This window comes from Pelophylax lessonae, assembly GCF_965119305.1.
Source record: "Pelophylax lessonae genome assembly, chromosome: 7".
NCBI lineage: Eukaryota > Metazoa > Chordata > Amphibia > Anura > Ranidae > Pelophylax > Pelophylax lessonae.
The window spans coordinates 114,532,741-114,559,126 of NC_138774.1; the positions used below are offsets into that span (position 1 = coordinate 114,532,741).

Here is a 26,386-nt window from a genome sequence, read left to right on the forward strand (position 1 = left end):
GACAGGTTATTCAGCTTAAAGCTCAATAAATGGATAGATTTCACCCGACTATGTGCTGATCTCGGTGTGGCTGAGTGGCGTTTTAGTGGTTTTATGCCATTGCTGCTCTTGGAGTGGAACTGTATAGTAATGGAGCCTGCAGATTACGTCTCGTGGTGTTTCGGAGGTAACGTTACAGGGATGAAAAGCTCTGTGGACACGGTCAAATAGTAGGGTATCCGTAACTGGTTTTCCCAGAATGCTGTTAAAGATGCCCCTGACCGTGGCGTCTAGATCATCTCTTGCAGCTTCTGGAAGGCCGCTAATGCAGAAGTTATTTTGCCGATTGCGATTCTCCTGATCTTCAAGTTTAAAGAGCGCCATTCGGTGGGTTATAGTTAGATGATAAACTTGGGCTTGAAGGTCTGAGATAGCTGTATGGTGGTGGTCAAGGTGCTGCTCAGTGTCCTTAACACGAAGTGTGTGAGCCAGTTCTGAGTGCATGGAGGAAACCTCTTTTTTAATCGAGCGCTCCATATTATGGAGCATAGATGCCAGTTTACTTTGAGTTGGTAGACCACTCACCAAAGCTGCCATATCGAGGTCAGTGCGTGGGTCTTTGGATGTCCGGTAGTCCAAGGAAAAGGAGGATGAAGGGGAACTCTGCCTAGGGTGTGTTTGCAGCTGTGAGGTCAGCCAGGCTTCACGTGGGGACGCCGCCGAATCCTCGGCCCTCATTAAGTCCTCCGTCCCGCTGATAAAAAGCATTTTATGGACCACGAGTGATTCGATTTGGTCGCAGATGGTCTTCCGGATCTTTTCCTCATGTTTTCTGCCAGGTTTGGAGAGGTGGGTAACAGTGGAGGAAGAAAGAATTAGGATTCCTCACGGAGCTCCCCCCATGCGCGTCTCACCAGCGCCATATGGAAACCGAAAGTCCCACTGGAACAGACTTGATTGCAGTTCAGAAAAAATAAAAGAAAAAAATTTAGTTTAAAAAGGAAAAAATGCTAGGACCAGAGATCCCAGCAAGGAACTAGGTTCTTACACCTGACTAGGCAGAAAAAAACTGAAGTCCTATAGTAGGAAGTGGGAGTATACTCCCTAGGACTGCCCTATAGACATATTCAATTATTTTCCGCCTAGTGTCCTACTGCTGTAGAGGGCAGCATAACCCAAGGGTCAAAGAAGATATGGAGCAGTGTCCGTCAATGAATGAAAAAGAGAAACAATCTTTTGGCACCACTAAAGGATCCCCTCAAGACACAGGGTACCTACCAGCAGAGAGAAATAACAGGGACCCCCAAAGACTCACACTACCAAACGTACAAAGCGCTAAGAATTCAAACCTAGCATCATCATGGATGCTATCCCTGTTCATATGTCCCAGGTACAGTGAGGAAATTGAGGAAGAGGATCTTCGGCATCCCCACGAGGCTTCAGTTGTCTCCAGCATCTCCCAGACTAAGGGAAATTGGCCCCCGTGACATCATATGGCTACACAAAAATGGCCACCAACTGGAGACCAGCCAGACTAAAGGAAAATGGCTACAAACACTAAAGCATGCTGCCAGGATCTTTCTTGCACCCTCTGCAATGGGACCTTCCCTGAAGGTAGGACGCACATTTATGGGAGAGACTGCTGTGCACTATGCACCGGTCTCTGCACTGGGACCCCCTTGCAGTATACCCACAATGCAAACAGCAGGGCATGCACCTAGGGGTCTCCTACACTGGGACCCCTCTAGAATACCTGTGTGGGACACACACTATCACAGAACCCTTACAGAGTGGGGATAGCGGGGGGGACCCCAAGGATCTCTCCTGCATTCTCAGCCCTGGGACCCCCACCAGACTCTAGGTCCAGACTGGAAAGAATGGGAGTGCGGGAAGCCCAGCTCAGTGAAGGATTTAGGGATGGGAGGAGGAAACCTGCAGGCAGGTCCGACCATCCCTGGAGGTTACCCGCGTACACCCCAAAGAAAACCACCAAAAGGGGAGAGGGGGGACTGTACTTACCCTTCCATGGTGCAAGTAACGCTCCAGACAGAACTCCTTACCACCGAAGTAGGGGAGCTGTCGGCCAAGATAACGCTGCGACTCAAACCCAAGCCCAGTCGTATGCAACCCTGCGAGACGTTTAACTCGTGGGCCAGCCTCTGTCTGTGAGGCTATGTTGCAACTGACCTAGCTGCGGTCTGCACGCGCTCTCTGGCTGGACCACTGGATCTAGATTATCCAGCCTGTTGCCCAGCCCAGCCCAGCAGCTAATTGTTCTCTCGGAAGATCTACAAAGAAGATGTAAGGAAGGAGAAAATTGCTAGGACCAGAGATCCCAGCCAGGAAATCCTTACTCCTGACTAGACAGATTAAAACTGATTACCTAGAGCAGAGAGGGGGGTTATATACCAGCTGAGGACGGCCCATGTACGTAGCCAGGTGTTTTTTTTTTTATTCTGCCTGGTCCTACTCCTGGAGGAGGCAATATGACCCACTAGTTATGATTTATGGAGCGTTGTGTCAGTCGAACGAAAGAGAAATATATATAAAAAATAAATAAAACCGAGGTAATCAAAAGCTGTATTTGTGGAGGTAAAAAAAAAAAAAAAAAGCACATCAACTTTATTTGGGTACAGCATCACAAGACCACTCAATTAACAATGTAACAGTGCCATAGCGCAAAAAAATGACCTGTCATAAGGGGGGTAAATCTCCTGGAGGTCAAGTGGTTCAATTGGGGCCAACTGTTTGACACCAATTTTTACCCAACTAATTGAACTCCACACTGCTATTATTTTGAACACGCCTCTTTCAATTACACAGGGTCAGCTGCATGCATGTCACGACTGTTGGTTTTCTATTACTCTACTACTGTACACCTACTAGCAAATTATTTTCCATGTAGAAATATAATTTATACCAAAAACAGCAATTGATCTGGTTAGTGATGTTGGACTGCTATTTTGCACACGTCCCGTTTCTTCAGTACATGTTGGGAAGAGCAAGACGACTAACCTTGCGATCAGCAGGTTCATAAATCCTTGGGCAAGTATAGCTATTTATTTTATATGTAAAATAGTGATGCAGCAAACATTACAATGCATAGGTAGTAACAAGATTAACAAAATGTATTCTAGTTGCCTGGCTGTCTGGCTTCAGTGCTTTTTAGTCACAGGCCTAAAGAAAGAAAAAAAAATTAATAATTGAACTTGATATTTGCTTGGGGTCCATAACAAAGTTTTGGCGGTCAAATGCATGATAGCCAGGCAACTAGAATTTTCAGCAATAAGCTTACACATTTCTCATACGACCTGTCCTTTAAATCCAACCTGTAGTGAGAGGGTATAAAAGCAGTCATTACTTATTCCTCCTGAAAATGCTAAATGTTGGTTGCTTCAAAGGCTTCAATACTTTAAGCCCCTAACCTAAATACGAATACAGATGTAGAATCCTGACCCCCATCTGACTTTCTAAATGGCATGCTTGTTTCCAGTTAGTGACTATAAGGGTTCATGCATGCTGACATTTATAGGCATTTTATGCGTAAATTGCCCGTCGCTTTCCCATGCCCAGCTAACTGCAGTTTTCACATACAGCCTGTCACACAAGTGAATGACTGCACTGTTTCTTTGTATGTTAAAACGTTAGGGAAATATGGTGGGTGCATGCATTCGTGGGTAAGAGTACAGAATCTTACAGCCATTCACTTGTACTTGCACTGAGAAATGTAGGCGAAGCATAAAAAATGTCCATGTGCATAAACCCTAAATTCACTAAAGCTAGAGCCAGGTAGGTAACCAGGAGGGGGTCAGCCTATATCTTGCTTCTCATAGTATAGTTTTCTTCTAAATGTCTGGTCACAGTCTGGAACATGTCTGACAGCTGCACTGCGGGTCAGAACTGGTGTAGACAGATCTTGTGAAAGTGTCTGATTCATTCTACAAGTGGTGCTTTGAATGCACTAAATTCATGTACCTGTAAAGAACTTGCACTTGAATTTGGCTCAGGCTGTGCCACTTTTAGAATGCAATCGAGACACTTTCGGAAAATCTGTCTGAGCCAATTTCTCTCTGGATGCCAAAAGCAAGTTGGTCTTTATTCACTCCACTTCCGTAATATACGAATTGTCAGTATTTTATTTTTAATCTGGTGCATTTAATGCAACAATATAAAGTGGAGCATTTAATGCTCCGGAATGTCAAAGTGGCACACTGTATAACTACCTCAATTGGGTGCAGGAGTTGCGGTCAGAATCAAGTGTCGCAGATGCTTCATGAATTTGCACGATACATTGACAAGAGGTTACCAGCAGAAAAGTGGCACAGCGCATTTATTGAATTCCTCCAAGTATGTCTAAACTGCAGAACATTTGATCACATTTCTGCCTGTCTGTTGTGTTTTTTTTTTTTTTTTTTTTTTTTTTTAACAAGACATACAGACAATATTCTAGAGCAGTTGCTATGCAGCACCCACACACCAAGTTACTGTATTACCTCTATAAGGGTCTGCATAAATGTTCACTGCACCAAAACTGCTACAGACCCATTTGTAGTGAATCATTGGTTGATGTCATGGCAACTACTTTAGCAAGTTGTTTTTAATACACATTAAATATTCTAAAGTTTCTCTAAAAGTGAGGTAATGGCACGTACATGAACACGACATACAAAAGCACCTCTTCCATATATCAAATTTTAGAAGAGAGGGAAAAACAAATCTGTCAAAAAAAAAAAATGCCACTGTGTTTTTACAATTTAGAGGAAAAAAAACAAGAAAAGGAAAACAGCAAATGTTGCAGCTGGAACTGTGTGCTTTTTTTTTTACACTGCAGTCTTCTGCAAGCTTAATACAGCAAAAGGCAGAAAGAAAGAGGAAGTCTCGGAAATGTAGGTCACTGTACCCAATTGTGCTCTGGTTTCCTAGCAAATCGAGCTAGCTAACCCACAAACAGAGGAGGATGTATCTAGGCAACAGCGAGGCTCAAGAATATAACTGTATTAATGAAGTATCTCACGCTTAATAATTGCAATTAGGTTTTTTTTTTATTGAACAAAAATGATAAAACACGAGAGTCAGTTCAATGTGGAAAAATTAGCTCTCCTGTTTTAGCTGCATTTTGTGCTAAGTAACCTCAGAGAATGTACATTGAACAAGGCATATGCAGGTTATTCCAATATAATAGTGAAAGAGGTAAGAAGAATGCAGCAAACCTCTTGATTGGGTGACAAATTATCGCATCCTTTAAAAACCTTGAAACCTTATAATAAATTGCAGGCACAGACAATGCATCTCTCTGCTTAAGAGTACTCTTTTGGAACATATGCCAAAGCATACACAATGGGTATAGAAAATAATCACCCCCCCCCCCTTAGAATTTTGTTGCTTTGCAGCCCGAAATTAAGACAGACAGTTTTTATTTTTATCCAGCTGTATTTACTCATTGCAACCTTTAACATCCAAGTGAAAGGTATAACCCCAGCACGTAAACCCCCCCCCCCAAAAAAAAAACAAATCAAATAGAATCACTGAGTTGGAAAAAGGATCACCCCCTCCTAAAAATGACCTGTAAACTCGATCAAGTGTAACCAATCACCTTCTCAATGACACACAAAGCCATTTGACTTTCACCTGTGGTTATTTTGTTTAGCTCCGCATGAAAAGAGCTTTCCTGGAACATTTCAGTCCCTGGTAGTACAACGGAAGCAAACAATCAAATATGGGTGGCAAAGCACCGTCAAAAGCTCTCTGCTATAAAGTGGTGGAAAGGCACAAATCAGGAGATGGAAACAAAAAAATTGTGATAGCTTTATCAATGCCTAGAAGCACAGTGACATCTATTATTAAGAAGTGGAAGGCATTAGCTACAACACAGACCCTCCCTGGGATCAGGACGTCGCTATAAACTGGATGAAAGAGCCAGGAAGAAACTGGTCAGAGAGGCTTCCAAGAGGCCTACAGTAACTCTGAAGCAGTTGCAGGAATTTATGACAGACTGGTCATTGTGTGCATTTGACAACAATATGCCAAATTCTCCACAAAAGTGGCTTGTATGGGAGGGTTGGAAGAAAAAAGCCACTCCTCAATAAATGGCACATGCCATTACAACTGAGCTTTGTCATAACACACCTTGAAGAATCTGGGGCCACATGGATAAAGGCATCGTCAGATAATGCTAAAACTTAATTATTTGGCCTCATCACCAAATGAGATGTCCGGCAGAAATCCAGGGCTAGATTAAGAGCATCATGGGCCAGGTGCTGAGGATTTTGTAGGGCTTTTTTTAGCAAATAAATAAAATGAAAACAAACTATTTTTGTTCAAATATATTTAAATAAATTAGCGAGGGGGGTAAGGTCGAGTGAGAGTGAAACAGAGGGTGTAAAAGACGGTGGGAGAGAGAGAGGGTTGCCTCTGAGTAGCTAGAGTAGCAATGTGGTCAGCTGTGGGTGGGTCCACAATGGAGTAAGAGTGGGAGGGACTTAAAGGGGTATGGTTAAACAAAAGCCTTCTTGTACTCCTAAAATATGCTGAAATTGCTGTCCTGTCAGCCAGAGCCTCAGAGGCCTATGCAAACCTCAGCACAATCATTATTTTAAGAGCTAACATTTTATCTGAGCCAACCTTAAAGTAGAACTTCATTAAAATTGTCCAGGACTCCTTAGCAACCAGCAACTGTTCAAATAATGAATACTTTGGTGAGAAATAGGTTATATACAATATAGTGTATATTTAGTGTAGGAGTGTGTAATGTACAATATATATAGTGCAGGAATGTGCACAAAATAACGCACATACTGAGAGTCACAAACAAAGTTGTCAACATTTCAAGAACACTTTTTTTGCTGCGCATTCAACAAGCCATTGTAGTATGTACTGTGTGGGACATTCACCTCACTACAGAGGGTATGATGGTATGTTTAGGAAAGGAGTACGGAGCATATAAAAGCTGGTGATATGTATAGAAGAGGAGTGATTAGGGTGCAATGGTGGCTGGTATATGCAGGAGTGAAGTGTAGAGGATATGGTGGTGTTTATTATGTACAGGTGTAAATGTATGGTGGTGGGTAGTTGTGCAGCAGAGGAGGCCAGAGTGTACAGTTAGAAGGTTTACCTTCCAACATGACAATGACCTAAAGCACACAACACAAAATAACCACACAGTGGTTGAAGGAGAAAAGTGAATGTCCTTGTATGGCCTAGTCAGAGCCCAGGCTTAAACCCCATTGAAAATCTGTGGAATGACAAAGACTGCAGTCCACAAATTGTCACCATCAAATTTAACTGAACTTGAGCAGTTCTGCAAAGAAGAGTGGCCAAATTTGCAAAGTCTATATGTGCAAAGTTAGTAGAGACCGATCCCAATCGACTAAAGGCTGGAATTAAAGCAAAAGGTAATTTTAAGAAAATACTTACACAAAGGGGGGGTGAACCTTTTTCCAACTCCATGATTCCGTTTTTGAATTTTATTTTTTTCTGATGTGTTGTTCTATCTCAGTAAATACAGCTGGATAAAAACAAAAACTGGGTCTGTTTCAGGCTGCAAAGCAACAAAATTTGATTTTAAATGGGAGTTATTCTTTTTATACCCACAGTAGTTTCTAAAGGTATACAGCTTTGCTGCCTTGGCTTAAAGCTGAACTCCAGGAATGAGACAAACGCTAACCTTGAAGTGGGGCCATTCGCACAGCAAGGGTTAAATTCTCATTTATTCTAGGGGTGCATGAATTCCATGTATTCCTCATCTTATCCATGGCTCTGGCAGGCTCCAGCGCTAGTCTTAAGCTCTGAGCAGCATCATCATGTGCAGTGCAATTCTGTATTGTACGTGAGCAGGCAAGTATGTGATCATGCCCCAAAACTGCTGAGAGTTGACTGCAGAGGACCGATTGGATGGATTGAGGAAGCCTACTGGAATGAGGAATAAGCCAAGTATTACACCATATCCCTATCCCCTTAAATGTTCATGTAACCCTTGCAGAACAGGGACAACCCACTGCAAGGATAGATTTGATCTCAGCCCTGGAGGTCAAGCTTTAAACAGATGTCCAACCCTCAAAGATTGCTACATTTGCTCAAAATTTTTTTCTCATACAGTAAAGGCAGGCAGGCTATACCATGTGACTGTCTATAAATTACAACAGGTTCCAATTAAAAAGGTCAGTAGACTCAAAATTATTAACACTGGCTTTCAGTAATGTGAGTGGACTGAATACACCATTAGCCTCTTTGATCTCTGATCTTATTACCCAAGTTCCTAACCCTGCCCCTTTGCAGTTTCCATTACTACTGGATTTTCAATTTGTTTTATTACTCTAGAAGGAATACAGTACAAGAAGTGAGACTCCAGGATGAGGTATGAGACAGAGCCAAGAACTCCAGAGGGATGGAGACTACAAAAATTGTGTCTCTTAGAGATGTAAGAGGCCATTGAGCGATTCACCCTACCCAAATCCACACCAAGCTGAAATATTGCTTTTGGGCAGACTGGTCCCTTAACATGTATTCCAATGGCAGTGAAATGATAAACAGTGTAAATAGTACTCATTACTTATTTTCTTTGCTTTTGTCTAAACAGAATTCTGAAGCATTCACTGAGCCCTACTGCAAATGCTCAAGCTTTGTTTGATGCTATGAGAGACAGTCTACACATGCACATAGTTAATTATGGAATGTTCAGACAGACAATACATTGATTTTACAGTTCTCACATTGCAATAAAAGACTTTGAACATTATTCGCAGAGTACAGTGTAAGCCTCAAAAACCTGTTGATGCATAATGAAATAAAAAATGCATACCATTTTCAAAACTGTATATTTTTCAGATTGGCTTTATGCAGAAAAGCATATGAAAGACATTCATACTCAGGGCATTCAGGGCAAACTGACAGTGTCTGCACATAACCCACCCCCACACACACGTATGCTTGCCAGCCACATCCTTGGTCGCTTCTCCGTTGTAGTATCCTTGCCTGTCTAGGCTTCATGATAACTGAAGTTGGAGTTTAGACAGGAGGATGAGGTCAGGGCACTCCCACACGTGACCGCGTTTTGAGCCCGGTGATTGGCTGCTCAGGACTGAGCACTGTCACAAAGGGTAAGTCATGTGTTCCTCCATTTTCCAGCAACTCCTCATTAAGGTGCCAAGGGAGGGGCTGAGCAAGTAAACATGCCTTGGGGAAGGGAGGAGCTGGCTATGTGTAGACACGGTTACTTTTGCTCTGAATAGGTAAAGTTCATAGCCATTCCTTCCTTTAACATGTTGAGCCCTGTTAAATTCAGTGCACAGGGACAAAACTTGGGATTTTCATTTTTTTCTCCTAGATAACTGAACAGAAAATGTACGCATTAAATCTCATCTTACAGGAAACATTCAAGCTCTGCAATAATTCAGATGTTTCAAAAACAAGTTTTATTTCATGGGGGAAAGGAATCAGACACACTTGTAGGAAATCAGCATCCAATTTTTTTTTAAGTAGAGAGGAATAGGAAACCTAAAAGTGCCAGTAGCATCAAAGAATTAAACTATGAACGCTTATCCAACAGACTCGAAATTTGTAAAAGAGCATTTAGTCTGACAGGAAGACGAGGTATCAATCGTGCGAAGGCTGAATGGGAGAAATCCTAACATGTTTGGCTAGCCTGAGACATCCACATTCATTAAAATGTTATTCTTCAAATTGCCTTATTTTTATAATGGTCATAAAGCACAAAATAAGTGGGCCTAAAATAATGAATGTAAAGGGATTTTTTTATTTATTTTTTTAAATAAAAAAAAAAAAATGCTATACTTACCTGTTCTGTACAATGGTATCACACAAAGTGGTCTCTTACCTCCTTTTCTGGAGTCCCTCATCCCTCAACAGTGCTCTCCGCTCCTCCTTTACTGTGGGTGCCCCCACAGCAAGCTGTATGCTGTATGGGCGCGCTCTCAAGCCAGGATGTGTGTCTATAGACAAGCAGTGTGGCTTCGCACAACCCCTGCTTCCTCCTCACAGGATTTGATTGACAGCAGCAGCCTTTGTTCTCAGAGCCTCCTGTGAGACCAGAAAGAGAGCAACGGTGCTGCCAGCAGGACAGTGCTGAATCAAGGGAGGGGTGCTATTTATTGGGATCTATAGGATTTTGGTTATTGCACATTAGAAAACAAATTCAAGTATAATGCCAGAAGTCTCTAAAAATGGTTTAGTACATTAAAAAGTAAATATATTCTGTATCTGTCTTTAGCGGATGTGCCATGATCAGCATAGTTCTACATCACAGGAGCAGTGGATGTGCCATATGAAAGTGTATTTTACAAATCTTTAGGCTAGTAACTATGTTCTTATACTGGTTTCAAATGTGTATTTAACTGCATGGCTGGTTTTGCTCTTAAAAATAATATTATTAAAAAAATACTGCCTGTATCAAGACACCTGGCCTCTTAAAAGTTTTAGTAGATACTAAAGGGCATCTTTGCTTACTTCAATACAATGCTATGAACAATCTCCCGCAAAAATGCAAATGCTATAACATGTTTTCACAAACCTGTATCACAATGTTTTGAGCAACATTTTTGTTTTAAACGTACAGTCAATTGTTCAATGTACCAAATAAGTTCTTTACATTACCCGGTCAGACTGGATGTGCTTGAATGCCTTACCCCTAGGTGGCTTTGTATCCAACAAAAAGGTGAAATTAGTATAGTAACTTCTACACTGAAAAGGATGGCAATAAAACTGGAAATTCTCCATTTGCAATGGACCCCTTGTAGTAAACAGAGGGGCATTGACTTCCTATAACATAGGATATTCCTACCCAGCTCTTTGCACTGCTTAAAACCAACTAAAGTTCTACTGTAAGAAAAGCAAACAGCAGTTCCTATACAGATGCATTTTATTTTATGGTACTATAGCAGCATCTGATTTCACAAATTATTGGAGCTTCACTTGAAATTTAAAAGTCACTTTTTAAATTGAAGAAAAATTAATGCAGTTACCAGTCCTTAGATGAGGTGGCTGCATTAGCTTTCTTTTTATAGGCTAAGAACATTTTAAGCAACTACATAAAGCTGTTGATCTTTCCAGAAATGCAGTATCCTTTGTAATTAGCCATCTTCTGTAAACTACTAATTCCCCCCTCTCCAAGTAATCCTATCCTGGATGACAACCGTGGCTCCTTCCATATATACAATGGAGTAAGCGAGCATGAAAAAAAGAAACCGATTGGTAAGCTTTAATAAATAACAATAATATATTACAAGTATATAACTAATAAAAAGAAACTACAATGCGCTCAACCATCAACATGAAAATTCTAAAACCAAAGCAAAGCCAGCTGCCAATATTTAATCAATTTGCAAATGTTGGACAGAGAAACAGTTGACTGTTGTTCATGGATACATTTCAGTGTTGCTACTGGCTCTTTTGAAGGACACTTGAGTAAGTGCTTAAATATGTGTCAAGGGTCAGATTTCACCTGTACTTGAATTGTTACATATCCATTCCATTTTTAAACTGGAAAGACTGCATAAAGGGGCAAACAGAGGTCTGCTATAACCAACCTCTTAACTTCACAAACCAAGGAACCCCATCGTACCTAACTGAATCAAGTGAATTTTATTCTTCTGAACATCTAGCAATATTAAATAAACAGTTTCTGATAAATAACCTAAGCCAAATGAAAAGTACAAAATTCATTACAGAAGAGGATCTGCCAATTCCCGTTGGCCGAGGTCTTTTGATCGCAAGGTAATGGAACTAAAAAATATCCATTTTGCTGCAGTGCAAAGGTATTACAATATTGGTTTTCAAGGTGCTGAGAGCGGGGATTCCCGAGATGGTGAACCACTGTTGTCCTCTGGTGGAAAAACTGTTAGAGTACAAGCCCGGATACCCCCAAGGGATTCCGGTAGATCAAATACTTTGTGCCATTCATCTTTTTCAGGGTCGTACTTCTGGACAATTTCAACCATACATCTATTGTTCCAAGAATATCCTCCAACAACGTAAATTTTGTTCTCAAAAACTGCTACACCAACGTCACTTTGTCCACGTAACATTGCGGCAATTGGAGTCCACTGGTCCAAAGACGGAGAGTAGTACTCACAGCTAAGGACATCATCGTAGTCACTAGTCCCTCTGAAATGATTGCCACCAATGACATAAAGTCTGTCTCCTACAGTGCACATGCAGTGCAAGCCTCGGACCGTGGTCATTGGAGCTTTTTGAGTCCATTTGTCCGTATCTGGGTCGAAACACATCAGTTCCTTCTGAAAAGTGTCATGGGTAATGCCACCTGAAATGAATACCAAAATAAAAGTTATAATATATGCAATATATGTATTGCAGACACTACTAGTCAAAGGTTAAAGGCAAAGGTTAAAGTTCACTTAAAAAAATAAAATAAAAAATATATATATGTAACTTTTCTCCTTCATTGAAGTGCGCTGATGAGGCTGCACTTATGGGTGGCACTTATGGGCAATGATAGGTGGCACGGATGGGCACTGTAGGGGCTGCACTGATAATCAGGGCACCGATGATCACTTCCCCGATTATCTGTACAGGTCTCTCCTGTAGGGAAATGCTGCTGATCGGCTCTCCCCTCCTCAAACTCTGTCAAGTGTGAGCAGAGCCAATAAACGGCATCTCCTTGTTTACAAGTGATCAGCTGTTATTGGACACAGCCGATCACATGGGTAAAGAGCCGCATCATCGGTCATGCAGTGTCCCACGATGATTGCGCTGCGCACCCCTATGATCGTGGTGAAACTGGGCGACGTCATATCACGTTGTCCCAAAAGAAGGGAGCATCCCGCCTGCCGTCATTTGTCTATACAGCGGGTGGGAGGTGATTAAAGAAAAACTATCTTTCCACACACTTTACAGTATATAGTTTGTTTGGGCCATGCTGGCCTAAACAAACTATGCCCCTCACTAACCTTAGAGGCCGCTAGATGTGCGGTATAAACTGTATATAGCTGAAGCCAGGGCTTGACCAATTCGCTTTGAATCTAGGAGCCAGCTAAAAAAAGTTAGGAGCCATTTTGCCTACCGGTTACTTTTACCCCCTTCTCACCCAAGCCAATTTTCAGCGCTGTCGTACTTTGAAAGGCAAGAGCGCAGCCATGCAATACTATACCCCAATTAAAAATTTTCAAAATTTTTTTTGAGACCGATGGAGCTTCCTTCTAGTGGTTTTAGATCATCACTAGGTTTTAACCGGAGCGCCCGGGGAATCCCTGCGAGGAGGTGTCCAGCTCAGGCTCATTGCTAAGCCCCTTCAGAGCTGTCGGTTCCTGCTCTAGGGAGTCTCCCTGGACAGCTCGATCTAGACGCGCACCCAGCGGGAGGGAGGAGAGAGCTGCACAGGGCACACTTCCTGCCAGGGGGCTCCAACCCGCCCGTCAGCTCCGCTCCCGCCCCAACCCACCCTTCCTACTACTTTACAGCCCCTCGTCTGTGCTAACCCACCCCTCACAATCCCACCCCTCTCCTCCTTTAACCCGTCTTTACAGTGCTTCCCTTTCCCACCTCTGACATCGGAAAGCCAATGTTCCTGCCGCCCGCCCGGCAATGGTGTGCCCGGCTGCTCCCCCCATGCTAGACACTGGGGCTGACCGCAGCCCAGGCACCAGTCCGCATTTTCTAGTCGCAATGGCGACTGGGTGCCTGGGGTTTGTCGATCCCTGGCTGAAGTTATATACAGCATAAGTGGGAGTCCTGTCTCAGACAGAACACAGAAGAGTCTACCGCGACAGCGCTTAGCCACTCAGAGCAAGCAATGCATTCTATCAATGAATACAAAGCTTCCTCTGACTGCGCAAGATCAGAAGTCCTGACATCAGCCCGCCTCTCTGACTCAGCCAGAGGAAGCTTTATATTAATTTATAGAAAACATTACTTGCTCTGAGCGGCTGAGCGTGGCTGTGGTAGACTGTTCTGTATTCCGGGCATGAGAAAGTCTCAGCTCGCATCTGGAACACATTGCAGTATGCTGGATGTAGCTGCAGCTACAGTTTATACTGCACATCCAGGGGCCTCACAGTTTAATAAGGGACATAGTTTGTTTGGGCCAGCTTGGCTCAAACAAACTATGTAAAAGTGTTGAAAGATGGAGTTTTTCTTTAAATCCAGTGCGCATGAGGCCTTAGGGTCCTTTCACACGGGGCGGACCGTATTTTCCTCCGCTCAGGAACTTTTTTTTTTACACGGAAGACACTCTGGAGTGTCCATTCCGTATGTCCATTCATCATCCCATCCGTTTGCGGTTGATAAACAGAGATAATGTATGTCAATGGGATTGCGGATGTCAGCGGATTACACCACTGACATCCGTTTTTGCGTCCGTTCCGTCTTTAAATGGAAGAAAAAAAGGGTTGCCTTCCGTTCCAAAAAACGGAACTGATCGGAAAGGACGCAAATCAGATGTCAGCGGATGGTCATCCGCTGACATCCCCAATCCCATTGACATGTATTATGTCAGTTTTTCATCCGCAATCGGATGGGATGAAAAAACAGACATACGGATCGCCCTTGTGAAAGAACCCTTAGTGATATTTAAATATTTAATATGTTTACAATGCTGAGTCAAAACAGTACCCTGCTTTTTAACATTAGGCTTCTGTAAAGTGACCTCTGCCTAGCTTTCAGCACCCCCTTTAATAAAATACACATCCGAGCAAAGTAAGGAAATTCTACATAAATAAAAAGGGACTGTATCATCCCATAAACATAAGTCATTCAGCACGTGTCTGTTTTCCAGACAAGAAATAACCATGAGAATATGGCACACACCAAATGTAGAAAAGAAATCCTGCTCATGTACATGCAGGAAGGGAATGCTGATCACAGGAAGGGCATCTATCTCCCTACGATTAGGCCACTATAAAGAGAGCAGTACAGCTGCAGCTGTGGTGTATTGACTTCATTGTGAAATGAATATTGTTCCTGTGAGGAGCCTCTCCGCGTGACACAAATAAAGACCACTTACACAAGCTTTGTTCAATGTATATTGTAGAGCGTCTGGAAAAGTCAGACTGTTTCAGGCAAAATGGGTATGAAACATCTAAAGATTTAATCTAATTTATGACTCAACACTGAAGGCTTTACCTAGTGGTTTTGCATGAATAATAGAATCCTATCTAAATCCAGAGAGCAATAATACATCTTTAAAGATAAATATCTTAATGCCCTGATTGTATTATTTAGAGCATTCTATTAACATCAGAAGTCTCGAATTCATAACCATTTTTTCCGTTTCTTGTTTTAAAACATATATTTATATTTTTGATCGCAGCTATACTGGCAGCAGAAAAAAAGGAACAGCATTTCCTGATTACACTTGAGAAGGAAGACATTTTTACAGAGCAAGACATCTAATACTGAAGCAGGTCCGACACATCCATTCATATTCTGCTCAATCAGCCCCTTCTTATGCATGGAGGGAATGTAGAGTTTAATAAGGTCAACTCCACTCTAACCAGCAATTTAAAATCACCAAAGTTCTTGACTAGAATGGTGGGGTGTGTCTGCAGTGGTTTGTGTATCTTTAAAAAAATACACATGTTGTTAAAAATAAAAATAGAATTGAATAGGTACTCTTTGAAGAACCAAGGAGGTGTCTCAATTTATTTACCAGACAATACGAAAATCTTCAGACTTGGGAACACAACACATGCACATCTCAACCCCTGGCTCCACCAACCACCTCAATAATTTACAAAACTGGCCAACCCAGAGTCTGTGCAGCGTTTATCTGCTCTGGTGCTCTCAATAGCCTTTGAATTTATGTGTGTTGGCTACTAACCGCTACGTTATATTTGCTGCAGGAAGTACCTAAAAAAAGTCACTTGGCTCTCCCACTCCACATACACATTTGTTGCTCCTGTGCTGCTCTGCTTAGCAGTAAGAAGTGAAGTAAAATACTAGGCAAAGTTTTTGGGTAAGAATGTGGCTCACATCCCTCCTCCTATATGATAATGCTGACGCCTTGTTATTTTCCCAAACCGGGTTAAGAGTCCATAGCCCTGTGAAACTCTGGAAACTCAGTTTAGAGCTCAAAGCACAGGAACGCCTAGTAGAATAGTATATGCTACTGGAAAGGTGGGGGAAGTAAAGTGACCATTTTGCCATGCAAAAACCATTGAAAGGGTCCCTTTTAAGTGATGTAGCCACTGCTACTTGCATAACCCAAGTTCTAATCCTTTGATCACATGATCTCTGGTAAAGGGGAGGACTGGCCAAATTTAGGCCTCAGTTTACAAAAGCAGCACCGGTGACAATCTTGAACAGCACCAGGTCCAGATAAACTAGGTAATTGAGATCTTCTATTATTCTTTACTTATCCAACCCTCAACCTTTTAACTACTAGACGACCGCCCTCTGCAGATATACTGCGGCAGGCAGCCGCTCCTGGACGAAACCCCGTACATGTACGGCACTCGCTCCGGACAGAGTAGGGGGCAAGCTCCGCCCCGCTCCGACTGCCACTCTCGATCTTTTCCCGCTGAGAGAAAAGGACGGACGGCTGATGTAAACACAGCCATCCGTCCTTCTGCCTGCAATGATCACAGAGACCATGTGATCCTGCTATATGAATCGCATGTCTCTGATCATTTCAAAAGCCACACCCCCCACAGTTAAAATCACTCCCCTAGGGTCACATTTAACCCCTTGATCACCAATACTGTTAACCCCTTCCCTGCCAGTGTCATTATAGTAACAGTGCATATTTTTAGCACTGATTACTGTAGTAATGTCACTGGTACCCCCAAAAGTGTCAAAAATGTCAGTTAGGGGTCCGATCTGTCAGCCGCAATGTCGCAGTCCTGCAAAAAAACAAATAAAAATTGCAGATCACCGCCATTACAGGTAAAAAGTAATATAAATGACAAATCTTTCCTGTACTTAGTAGACGCAATAAATTTTGCGCAAACCAATCAAAATACGCTTATTGCAATTTGTTATGCTGAAAATATGTGGCAGAAAACAAATTTGCCTAAATGTTAAAAAATCTTGATTTTTAAATTTTTGTTTTGGGAATGTCATATAGCAGAATGTGAAAAAAATGTTTTTTGTTTTTCAAAAATTGTCGCTCTTTTTTTGTTTACAGCGCAAAAAATAAAAATCTCGCAGGTGATCAAATACCAGCAAAAGAAAGCTCTATTTGTGGGGGAAAAAAGGAAGTAAATTTTATTTGGGTACAGCGTCGCATGACTGCACAATTGTCAGTTAAAGTAACGCAGTGCTGAATCGCAAAATAGGGCCTGGTCATTAAGCAGGAAAATCTTCCGGTCCAGAAGTGGTTAAAGTGGGATTAAACTCCCTTGTATTATTTTTACCTATAGGTACAGTAAATGTCTCCTAAACGTGTACCGTTTAGGAAATATTTACTTTAGATGCAGCCAGTGACATCACAGTTCAGCCTTGCCATAAACCGTGCATGCGTGGAAGTGACGTCATTATTCATATGACCGGATCCCAAGAGCCCGGAAGGAAGACCGGGTGAAGATGTAAGCACCTTCAGCGGTGACTGTGTGCCGCTGGAGGGCATTATTTTCAGGTAAATTTCATAATGTGCTAGCACATTATGACTGAAACTGTCCAGTGCCTTTTTCTTTTATGCTTTTACTACCGCTCTAAATCCAATACAAAATGTCCCACTGGTTATTGTAGCTCTATTATCAGATATAATATCAGCACTCTGTAATTGTGTATAAATGAATCTAAGCATTTTTTTCATCATCAATTGCTACAAACAGAACCTCCAAAATCAAATCAAATGCATGACTGGGGTATGTATTGCAGAAAAATGAGAGAAGGATAAACAGCTCACATGAACTGCAAGCAACTCATGCATATTCCAAGACAAAGCAGCCCATCCAACTTTTGCAAGAATTGCACTACTGCTATTGGTGGGAAGTCTGTTAAAGCTTGCAAAGAAATCAAGAATCCAAAAGTAACACAGCAGGTTACAAAAAAAAAAAAAAGTTGCATATAGCTACCTGAAATGTACATGAGTCCACCGAATACAGTCCCAGCATGGCCATAGTGGGGCTCGTTCATCTTTGCAACATAATTCCATTCATTTGTTCTGGGGTTGTAACACTCTACAGTGGCTGAATGGAACAAAACAAAATATACAGTTATTAGAAGGAAAAAAAACACAATGTAGAACACATCAACTTTTACACTTTAAAGTTACACTGCCTGCCATTTTAAATAATTTATTAAAGCAAAGTCTAAGAGCAGATAGCCAAAATAAGCAAGAAAACCCGCCTCTCTCATTTATTTTCACTTCATTTCCAGTGAACAGACTTTGACTTCAGGGATAAGCCAATCTGCAATTTTCCTGTCCAATTACAGCATTTTATCAGCATTTAAAATGATTGTAAAGTCTTTTTTTTTTTTTTCAAACATGTTATACTTATCTGCCCTGTGAAGTGGATTTGCACAGAGCAGCCAGGATCCTCCTCTTCTCGGTCCTTCTTTGCTGCTCCCTCCTGTCGAGTTCCCCCACAGCAAGCAGCTTGCTATGGGGGCACCCGAGCCGAGCTGTGTCCATTTAGACACGGAGCTGGTGTTCGGCCCCGCCCCCTCTCATGATTGACTAACTGACTTTAAATGAGAGCCGCGGGAGCCAATGGGGCCCCTGCTGTGTCTCAGCCAATCAGGAAGGAGAGTCCTGGGTGGCCAAGAGACTCGTGGACATCGCTGGATAGAGATAGAGCTCAGGTAAGTTTTAGTGGGTGCTGGAGAGGCTGATGCACACATAGAACTCATTAAGATTTAAAAACCTTATGCATTTACAACTCCTTAAAAAAAAAAAAAAACAAAAGGGGAAGTCCTGCTCTCTTGCCCCCTCTCCCCCTTCAACGTTTGTCACAATATTTTTTTTGGAGAGCAGAGCTGGTTTTGATTGCCTAGGCCAGTGATGGTGAACCTTGGCACCCCAGATGTTTTGGAACTACATTTCCCATGATGTGCATGTACTCTGCAGTACAGTTGAGCATCATGGGAAACATAGTTCCAAAACATCTAGGGTCCCAAGGTTCACCATCACTGGCCTAGGCAATCCAAGCAGATGTTTGCCCCTCTCCCTCCCTGCCTGCAGCCTCTGATGGCAAGTCACAGGAGGCTGCCAAAAGCAAAGCACCGCTGTGAAGCCACAAGAAATCACAGCCGACTTCCCACACTAAAGATGCCAGAGTCAGGGACTCGAAGATCGGTGAAGAACCAGCCTGTTTGAGGATGGGGATGGATCCCTGGACAGGTCAGTGCCCTTTTATTACCGTATTTATAGCTGACGACTTATTTTTTTCTTCAGACTGAAGAACTGCCTTAAAGCAGTTGGGTGGAGCTCTGCTTTGTATATTCCTATTTTTGTTCATTTGTCAGTAAGCATATAAAAAATTAAAATTGTTACAAAACAAAAATCAATGATCATAACCAATGATCATATATAAGCAATGCCTATACACATTACATTCTGAGTGACCTCTCCTCTCCCAAAAAAAAAAAAGACCTCCAAGGTCCAGGTTTTACTCCAAGGCTGTATCGCCTATCAGCCTCAAACACCCAGCATCTTCATATAATCCTCAACTTTTTTTTTGAACTTCATCCAATCTCCCCATATGTTCAAATATTTCCCACAAGAGTCCTTTGCTGCAGATATCATTTTTTCCATGGATCTCACCCAATCCACCCTTATGGCAATTGCTAAAATACCGGTATCAGGCTTTTAGCTGCATTCAATAAATGAGGCACTAGCGTGTTTTTATAATCCGTCATCTTTTTCTCTCTCCTGTTATCTGGTCGATTGCCCTGGTGATCCCTTCCCAAAAAACTTGTATCTTTGTGTACTCCCACCACAAATGCGCAAATATTCCAGGGACTTTTAACCTCCAACAAGTTGGGGATATCTCTGCGCTGAACCTCTAAGCTCTCTCTGGAGTAAGGTACCACCTGGCAAATAGCTTATAGCACATCTCGGTGGTCAACCGATGAGTAACAGGCTAATCTTTAAAGTTTATTCCTCTTTTCTTCATCTTGGAGGGGTCCTAATTCCTGTTCCCATTTCCCTAAATATGGCGGGTATTCGGGTTCTAATTTCCTAAGTAAAACCTTACAGTTAAAACCTTAGTTTCTCCAATGGTCTCATATTATGCATCCCCCCGCAAAGGTTGCGGTAGGGAGTGCACAAAATGCTGCAATTGTGTGCATCTCCAGTTATTGTGTACATTCTATTCCCTACCATTACATCTTGTAGTTGTATCACTTTATTTTTTGCCCATCTAACAAAATATAAATCTTCTTTCCCAGGTTTAAAATAATTTGTGTCAATTAATGAAATCAAGGGTGCAGTATAGTGCCAGTGAGCCATTATAAATAATCTATCCCATGTCCTTAACGTGTTCCTAGTTAATATGCTTGTGTTCTTGGACAAATCCCGATATGCCCCTGGAACTAGAGCTGAACGATAGTCGTGTGATATCGACTATCGTGCTGTGGGCGTGGGCGATAGTCACATCGCCGAAGATACGATGTAAGGCATAGGCATTAGGCAGGGAGAAGTCGGGATGACTCACAGTGGTTGTAGCAGAACACAGCCCGACATCCGTCCCACACGTTCAGTCTGCCTGCCTGCAGCTAGCCTAGTTCTCCAGCTGATGATAATATGATCCTAGAGTGAGGAGCTCAGCTCCTCCCTGTAACCAATCAGCGGCTCTCAGCACACTGACACTGAAGAACTGGAAACAAGCTTGTATTGTAACAGTTCAGAGTGAAGAGTCGAGTCAGTACATGTGGGACTGGACGGATCCATGCCCCAATTTAGGAACAACAAATGGCTTGGGTTTTTTTTAGACTTAGTGACAGAAGACCTCAAAAAATTATCTTGCGATACTCACCTTATAATCTCTCCCCAGATGAGCGAAGGGCCCTGCGTAAATTGTGTGAGGCCAATGAGGTAGTGATAACGAGTCATAAAGGTGGAAATGTGGTGCTGCTATCAGAGGATAAATATGAAAGGGAGGTAGTTCGGCTTCTGTTGGATAAGCTGACCTATAAAAAAAAAACTAGACTATAACCCTTTTTCAAAATTAGTGGCCCTAATAAATGAAAAGCTGCAATTCGCCTTGGAGGCAGACTTGATTAGCAAAAAAGAACTAAGATATCTATCAGTAGAGGAGTTTAACATCCCACCTTTTTATATCATCCCTAAAATCCACAAGGACGAGCGAAACCCCCCAGGTAGGCCAATTGTGTAGGCAGTTAAGGGAACAAAATGGAGATATTGGGTAAGTACATAGATTTGTTCTATGAACCTTGCTCTATACAGCATCTACCTCATTTACATTCACTGAGCGCTGTCAAGAGTCTATACAAGATATAGCGTTCAATCCTCAAACCTAGCATTCACTGAGTGACAGAGGAAGCACGAGAAATAAAAGCATTCATTAGAGAAGACGTGCCAAGGGAAATTTATAAACCACGGCATATTTGCTTTGAACATAAGGTTGCATCATACAACTTCTGCAAAAATAGACTGTCAAGGGGAATATTTACTAAAACCGATGCACACAGAATCTGGTGCAGCTGTGCATAGTAACCAATCAGCTTCCAAATTGAGCTTTTGGAATGAACCAATTCAGCTCAGGAAGGTTTTACCCCTTTCATGACCAGGCTGTTTTTTTGCTATTTAGCACCGTGCTACTTTAACTGGCAATCGAATGGTCATGCAACACTGTACATAAATGAAATTTATACAATTTTTGTCACAGGAATAGAGATTTCGTTTGGTGGTATTTGATCACCACTGGGTTGTTTTTTGTAATATAAATGAAAAAGATCAAAAACTTTATAAAAAAATAAAAATAAAAAAACTGAATTTTTGTAAAATCTTACCGTAAAATTCCTTTCTCCGAGTCCTCCGACAGTCGCCGCCCATTCACACAGTCTTCACCAATGGGTATTGACGAAGACTGTGTGAATGGGCGGCGACTGTCGGAGGACGTAAGAGAAACACTATTTTACTTTCTGCTATAAAACAAAGCCCAAAAAATTTTGACCAAAATGTATGCACGGCTACATGTCATTGGTTAAAAAAAAAAAAAAAATCCAAATAAATGTATATTGATAGGATTGTGTGAAAGTTATAGTGTCTACAGACAGATATATATCATTTATTTTCTACTACTAATGGTAGTGATCAGCGGCTTCTAGTGGGACTGCAATAATGCAGCAGGAACCTGACACTGGGGGGTCAGACTGAATACTAACTGCCAGTGACAAGAATACAGTGATCCGTGATAATACTATACACTGTACTAATTAAATTGGATGAGAAAGGGTTAACATCTAGGGTGATCAAGGGGTTAAATGTGTGCGGAAAAAAATGTGTAATGTTTGTATTATGTGCTACTTTTATTACATATCGGTTTTATTCCCTCTGTATGGAGCCTTGTGTTGACTGTCGACACAGGGTTCTGGGTTTTGATTGGACACCATGAATCATTGGCCAGGACTTGCCAACAGACTCCCACTGTATACAATCACAGCGAGTGTCAGGGGGTGGGGGGGGGGGGTCCTGGAGTGTGGGCCCTTAACTTGGAAGCAGGCAGCGACATACTAATAGGTTACTTTGTCTGCACAGGCAGCTCATCCGCAGTACTTTGGGGGTGGGTGGTCTAGAAGTGGTTAAGCTTAGACCATAAAACCTAGAAGTTTATTTCCCGTAATCCTTGAATTCCACTTTAGAAGGTATCTATGGTCCACCCTGCCGGATTCTCAATCCAGCACCGCAAGCTGTAGACTGCAGCACTGATCAGTGTATTCTGGCAGCAGGGAAGTCTCCCCTCGGTTAGAATACAAAGACACAGCTGGGAATTTGTGAATGGGGGGATTGGGTTATTACATATAATTAACTCCTGTCCTACCATACACACTTAAAGTGAAACCTTTCTGTATACATGAAGGCACACTGGGGGTATGTAGTCCTTAGAAATTGAAAGTAAACAGTTAAGGAAAAGCTGCAAAGCATGCAGGGAATCCAGGAAGTTGCAGCTAGAGATGGCCAGCAGACAGGCAGCATTCCCAACATGAAAGAACATTTTTTAAGTAAGCTTATATTGGATTGTCGAAAACAATTATTTGTAATGCCATCAAAATGTGGATGTTATAAAAAAAATGGCAGTTTATGCTATAACTAGATCGTAGTGACCTGGCCAGTAACCCTTTCCATCTTGTTAGGTCTTCATTTTTAATGAAGGAAAAGAAGCATTGGCAGTCCAAGGAAAGGGTAGTGCTGGGTGCATTAGCAAACACCGATAACGTGATTAATAATTCAAAGCCAAACTCCAGTTACCACTTTAAGAAATTACAGCAACAGTTTCACCAAATGAAAATGCAAGAAAAAAGCCTCTAAAAATTAAAACTAATGCAACTACCACATTTTGGAATTGGTAAGCTGCAATATATGAAAGGTTTGTTTTTTGAGTTCATTACCACTTTAGGTTTAGCAGGTGAGCGGTTATGCCTGTTTCCACCTTTAAAAAATATTTTAAACTGATTGTAAAGTCTCGTTTTAAAAAAAAAAAAAAAATGTTATGCTTACCTCCTCTGTGCAGTTGGTTTTGCACAGGGCAACCTGGATCCTGCTCTTCTTGGTCCTATTGAGTGCCCTCACAGCAAGCGGCTGGATATGGGGGCACCCGAGCCGAGCTACAGCTCCGTGTTTCCATTCAGACACGGAGCTGCCATTTGGCTCTGCCCCCATCTCTCTCCTGATTGGCTGACTGACTTTGAGAGTGTCTCAGCCAATCAGGAGGGAGAGTCACAGACGGCTGAGGGACTCGTGGACATCACTGGACAGAGATGGGGCTCAGGTAAGTATAACTGGGTGCTGGGAAGGCTGCTTCACATAGAAAGTTTTTTTATCTTAATGCATAGAATATACTAGGATAAAAAAAAAACCTTCTGACTTTACAATTCCTTTAATAATGTAATGTTAAATAGGCTGGGCTTTTATTTGTATGTTAATATGATATTTCAGAAAATATAGCCATCACACTATGCACTTGTGTCTGAAAAAAGTTATCAGGGATGCAAAAATAGTCTATTCATAGACAACCTCATAACCTCAACTACTAGCCCTAAGTCTTAGATAAAATGTAGGCTTTCATGAACAAAACAAAAAGCGCTTAGAGCATAATAGTGTGAAAATAGTCACAGTGTCTACAATAAAAATGCACCAAAGTATAATGCTCCAGTTTTGGGGGTATGTGTGAATAGAAGTACTTCAGTCAATGGAGAAAGCCGCAGGGATGGGTAAAAATCAGATCTTTAAAGTACAGTTACGACACAAATAAAAGCTGTAGCAGAGTAGTTATTGCAAATAGTTTTGGTGTTATGGTAATAAAGTGTTTGCTATAATTTTAATGTCCATTTCATTATTACTCAAATTGATTACCTGTATAGAACACTATAGTCAACATATAAAATAGTGGCCTTCCCCCTTCCAAAGTCTCAGTCACCTGGACTTGGCCAAACTTGGACCTAATTTGGCATTCTTAAATAAGAAAAAAGTAGCACTCTGGATGCCTTTGTGATTTGTGTGAGTGCGTATATAAAGAATATGCGGAGAGTTGACAAAATACAAGTAACTACGCAATAAAGAAATCCCTAAGATATAAAGTGTATTTGAAAGACATTGCGAGTCATAAAAAACTATTTTACAAGCTTTATTTAGGAGACTTGTAGAAAATCTGTCTAGTATTTTGTTAGCTGACCCGTAAAGCCGGGTTTTAGTATCTCAAGTGCAGTTTTCTGTAACACATGAAAATGACAGTCTTATTTGAAGAACTACTGCCTATTAAATGAAAACTGGCAAAGGGAAATTCACTCTAAGTAGAATCAATATAGTTCATGAGGCAGAAACAATGCAAGTCTTCAATTAACTACTGTCTGACACACTCCTGTGCATCAACAGGCCTAACTAGCTTTATCCATTGCTGATTTAAGGGTTCTGCCAAACTGAAAAAAAAAAACCTCAGAATAAATTTAGTAAAAAAAGAATTTTCACATTTGCCAACTTCAGTTTTTATAATTGTATATCCTCAAGATAACCACCACAAATACCAAATGTATGCACTTGGTGATCCGTTCATTAAAATGTAACGCACACAGCACTTGATAAAACACAAACACTGCGTCTTGGCTATAAATAGCAAGTATATTTTAGTTTCCCCTTTGCCCCACACACATTTTTGCATAAATCGCAATGGAAATACCTTTTTCGGATTTTTAATGCACCAGCATGACCGCACATCCCCAGCTCCTCTGTGTAAATGCAGAGGGCTGATAGCGGGACTCAATCACATAAGGCAGTGACGTCACCCGTCTGTGTCCATTCTTATAGGAGTAGTCAGAGGGGGAGAGAGAGAGTTCACATCCACCAGCCACTCATTTTAGCACTGGAAGCTTTGCAGTCAAGTGACTGCTATGAAAAACGTTTTAAGCGCCATTTATATTGTTCCTTATGCTAAAACTATGTGATTAAATGGGGGTGGGGGCAATGGGGAGGGATTTAGAGCTTTACATTTAATATGTGAGGTACTGTGTAGCTTTAACTTCTACTTAAATCAAAGTTCTTTGTAATGCATTACTGCAAGAATGCAGAGTACCAAGCGCAGTCATTAGTTTTATACTTCTCGCTCTGCTTCCTTTACTGCCAATCACATACAAACTTCCAAAGCATGATTGCATCTGGTGGTTATTAGAAATTACAGATCAAACAGGCTCAGCTCCCCATATAAAAAAAATGTTTCATTTTAACTTCTGACTGAAAAGTACACTTAAAGTGGATGTAAACCTGATTCATGATATTTGACCTAGGCACATATCTGCAGTGTTTTCTTATCTCTCTCCAAGGCCCTAAGTCCCCTGGCTTTATCCTGCTTTGTTCTTCTGTCATCAGCATGATAACTAATGACAAGTTCTCTCATCTACTGAAATAAAACCAGGCTGAATTTTGTGTTGGGGTGGGTGCTATAAATAGATTAGCAGAGAGCTGGTCTATTCACAGAACATTCCTTCCTCTGCCTATTTGGAGTGGGTGTGTGCCTTTCCTCCAATCAGCTGTCACACAGTGTATGCCAAGACTACACTCCCAGTGCTAAACAGGAAGAGTAAATTTCTACACAATGTGCACATTCTAAAGAATTTAACAAGCTGAAGGAAGCAAATATGCATGTAAAAATTATGTAGGGAGATTCGTTTCATCTCGGTATATCATTTAAGGCGGTTCACTTCACTGGGTATACGTGAGGGTTCACATCCGCTTTAACTTTCACAACTGTATGGATCAAAATCGATTATTGCATGGGATCCTAGAATGTGGGAATTCTCAAAAACATTGCTAAATTATGGC

At 41.6% G+C, this 26,386-nt stretch overlaps 1 protein-coding gene across 8 annotated transcripts in view; it reads right to left on the bottom strand.

The window, feature by feature from the left end:
• Positions 1-11,166: 11,166 nt before the first annotated feature.
• The window catches only part of KLHL13 (kelch like family member 13), a 243,967-nt gene continuing 228,747 nt past the window's right edge, over positions 11,167-26,386 (bottom strand). For all 8 annotated transcript variants that reach the window (XM_082263394.1, XM_082263395.1, XM_082263393.1 and 5 more), the window contains 2 exons: positions 17,964-18,077; positions 11,167-12,253 (listed from right to left, as the gene is read on the bottom strand). In XM_082263394.1, coding sequence (XP_082119520.1) covers positions 11,766-12,253; positions 17,964-18,077 — 602 coding nt within the window. In that variant the 3' untranslated portion in view covers positions 11,167-11,765. The remainder of the gene's footprint in view (positions 12,254-17,963; positions 18,078-26,386) is intronic.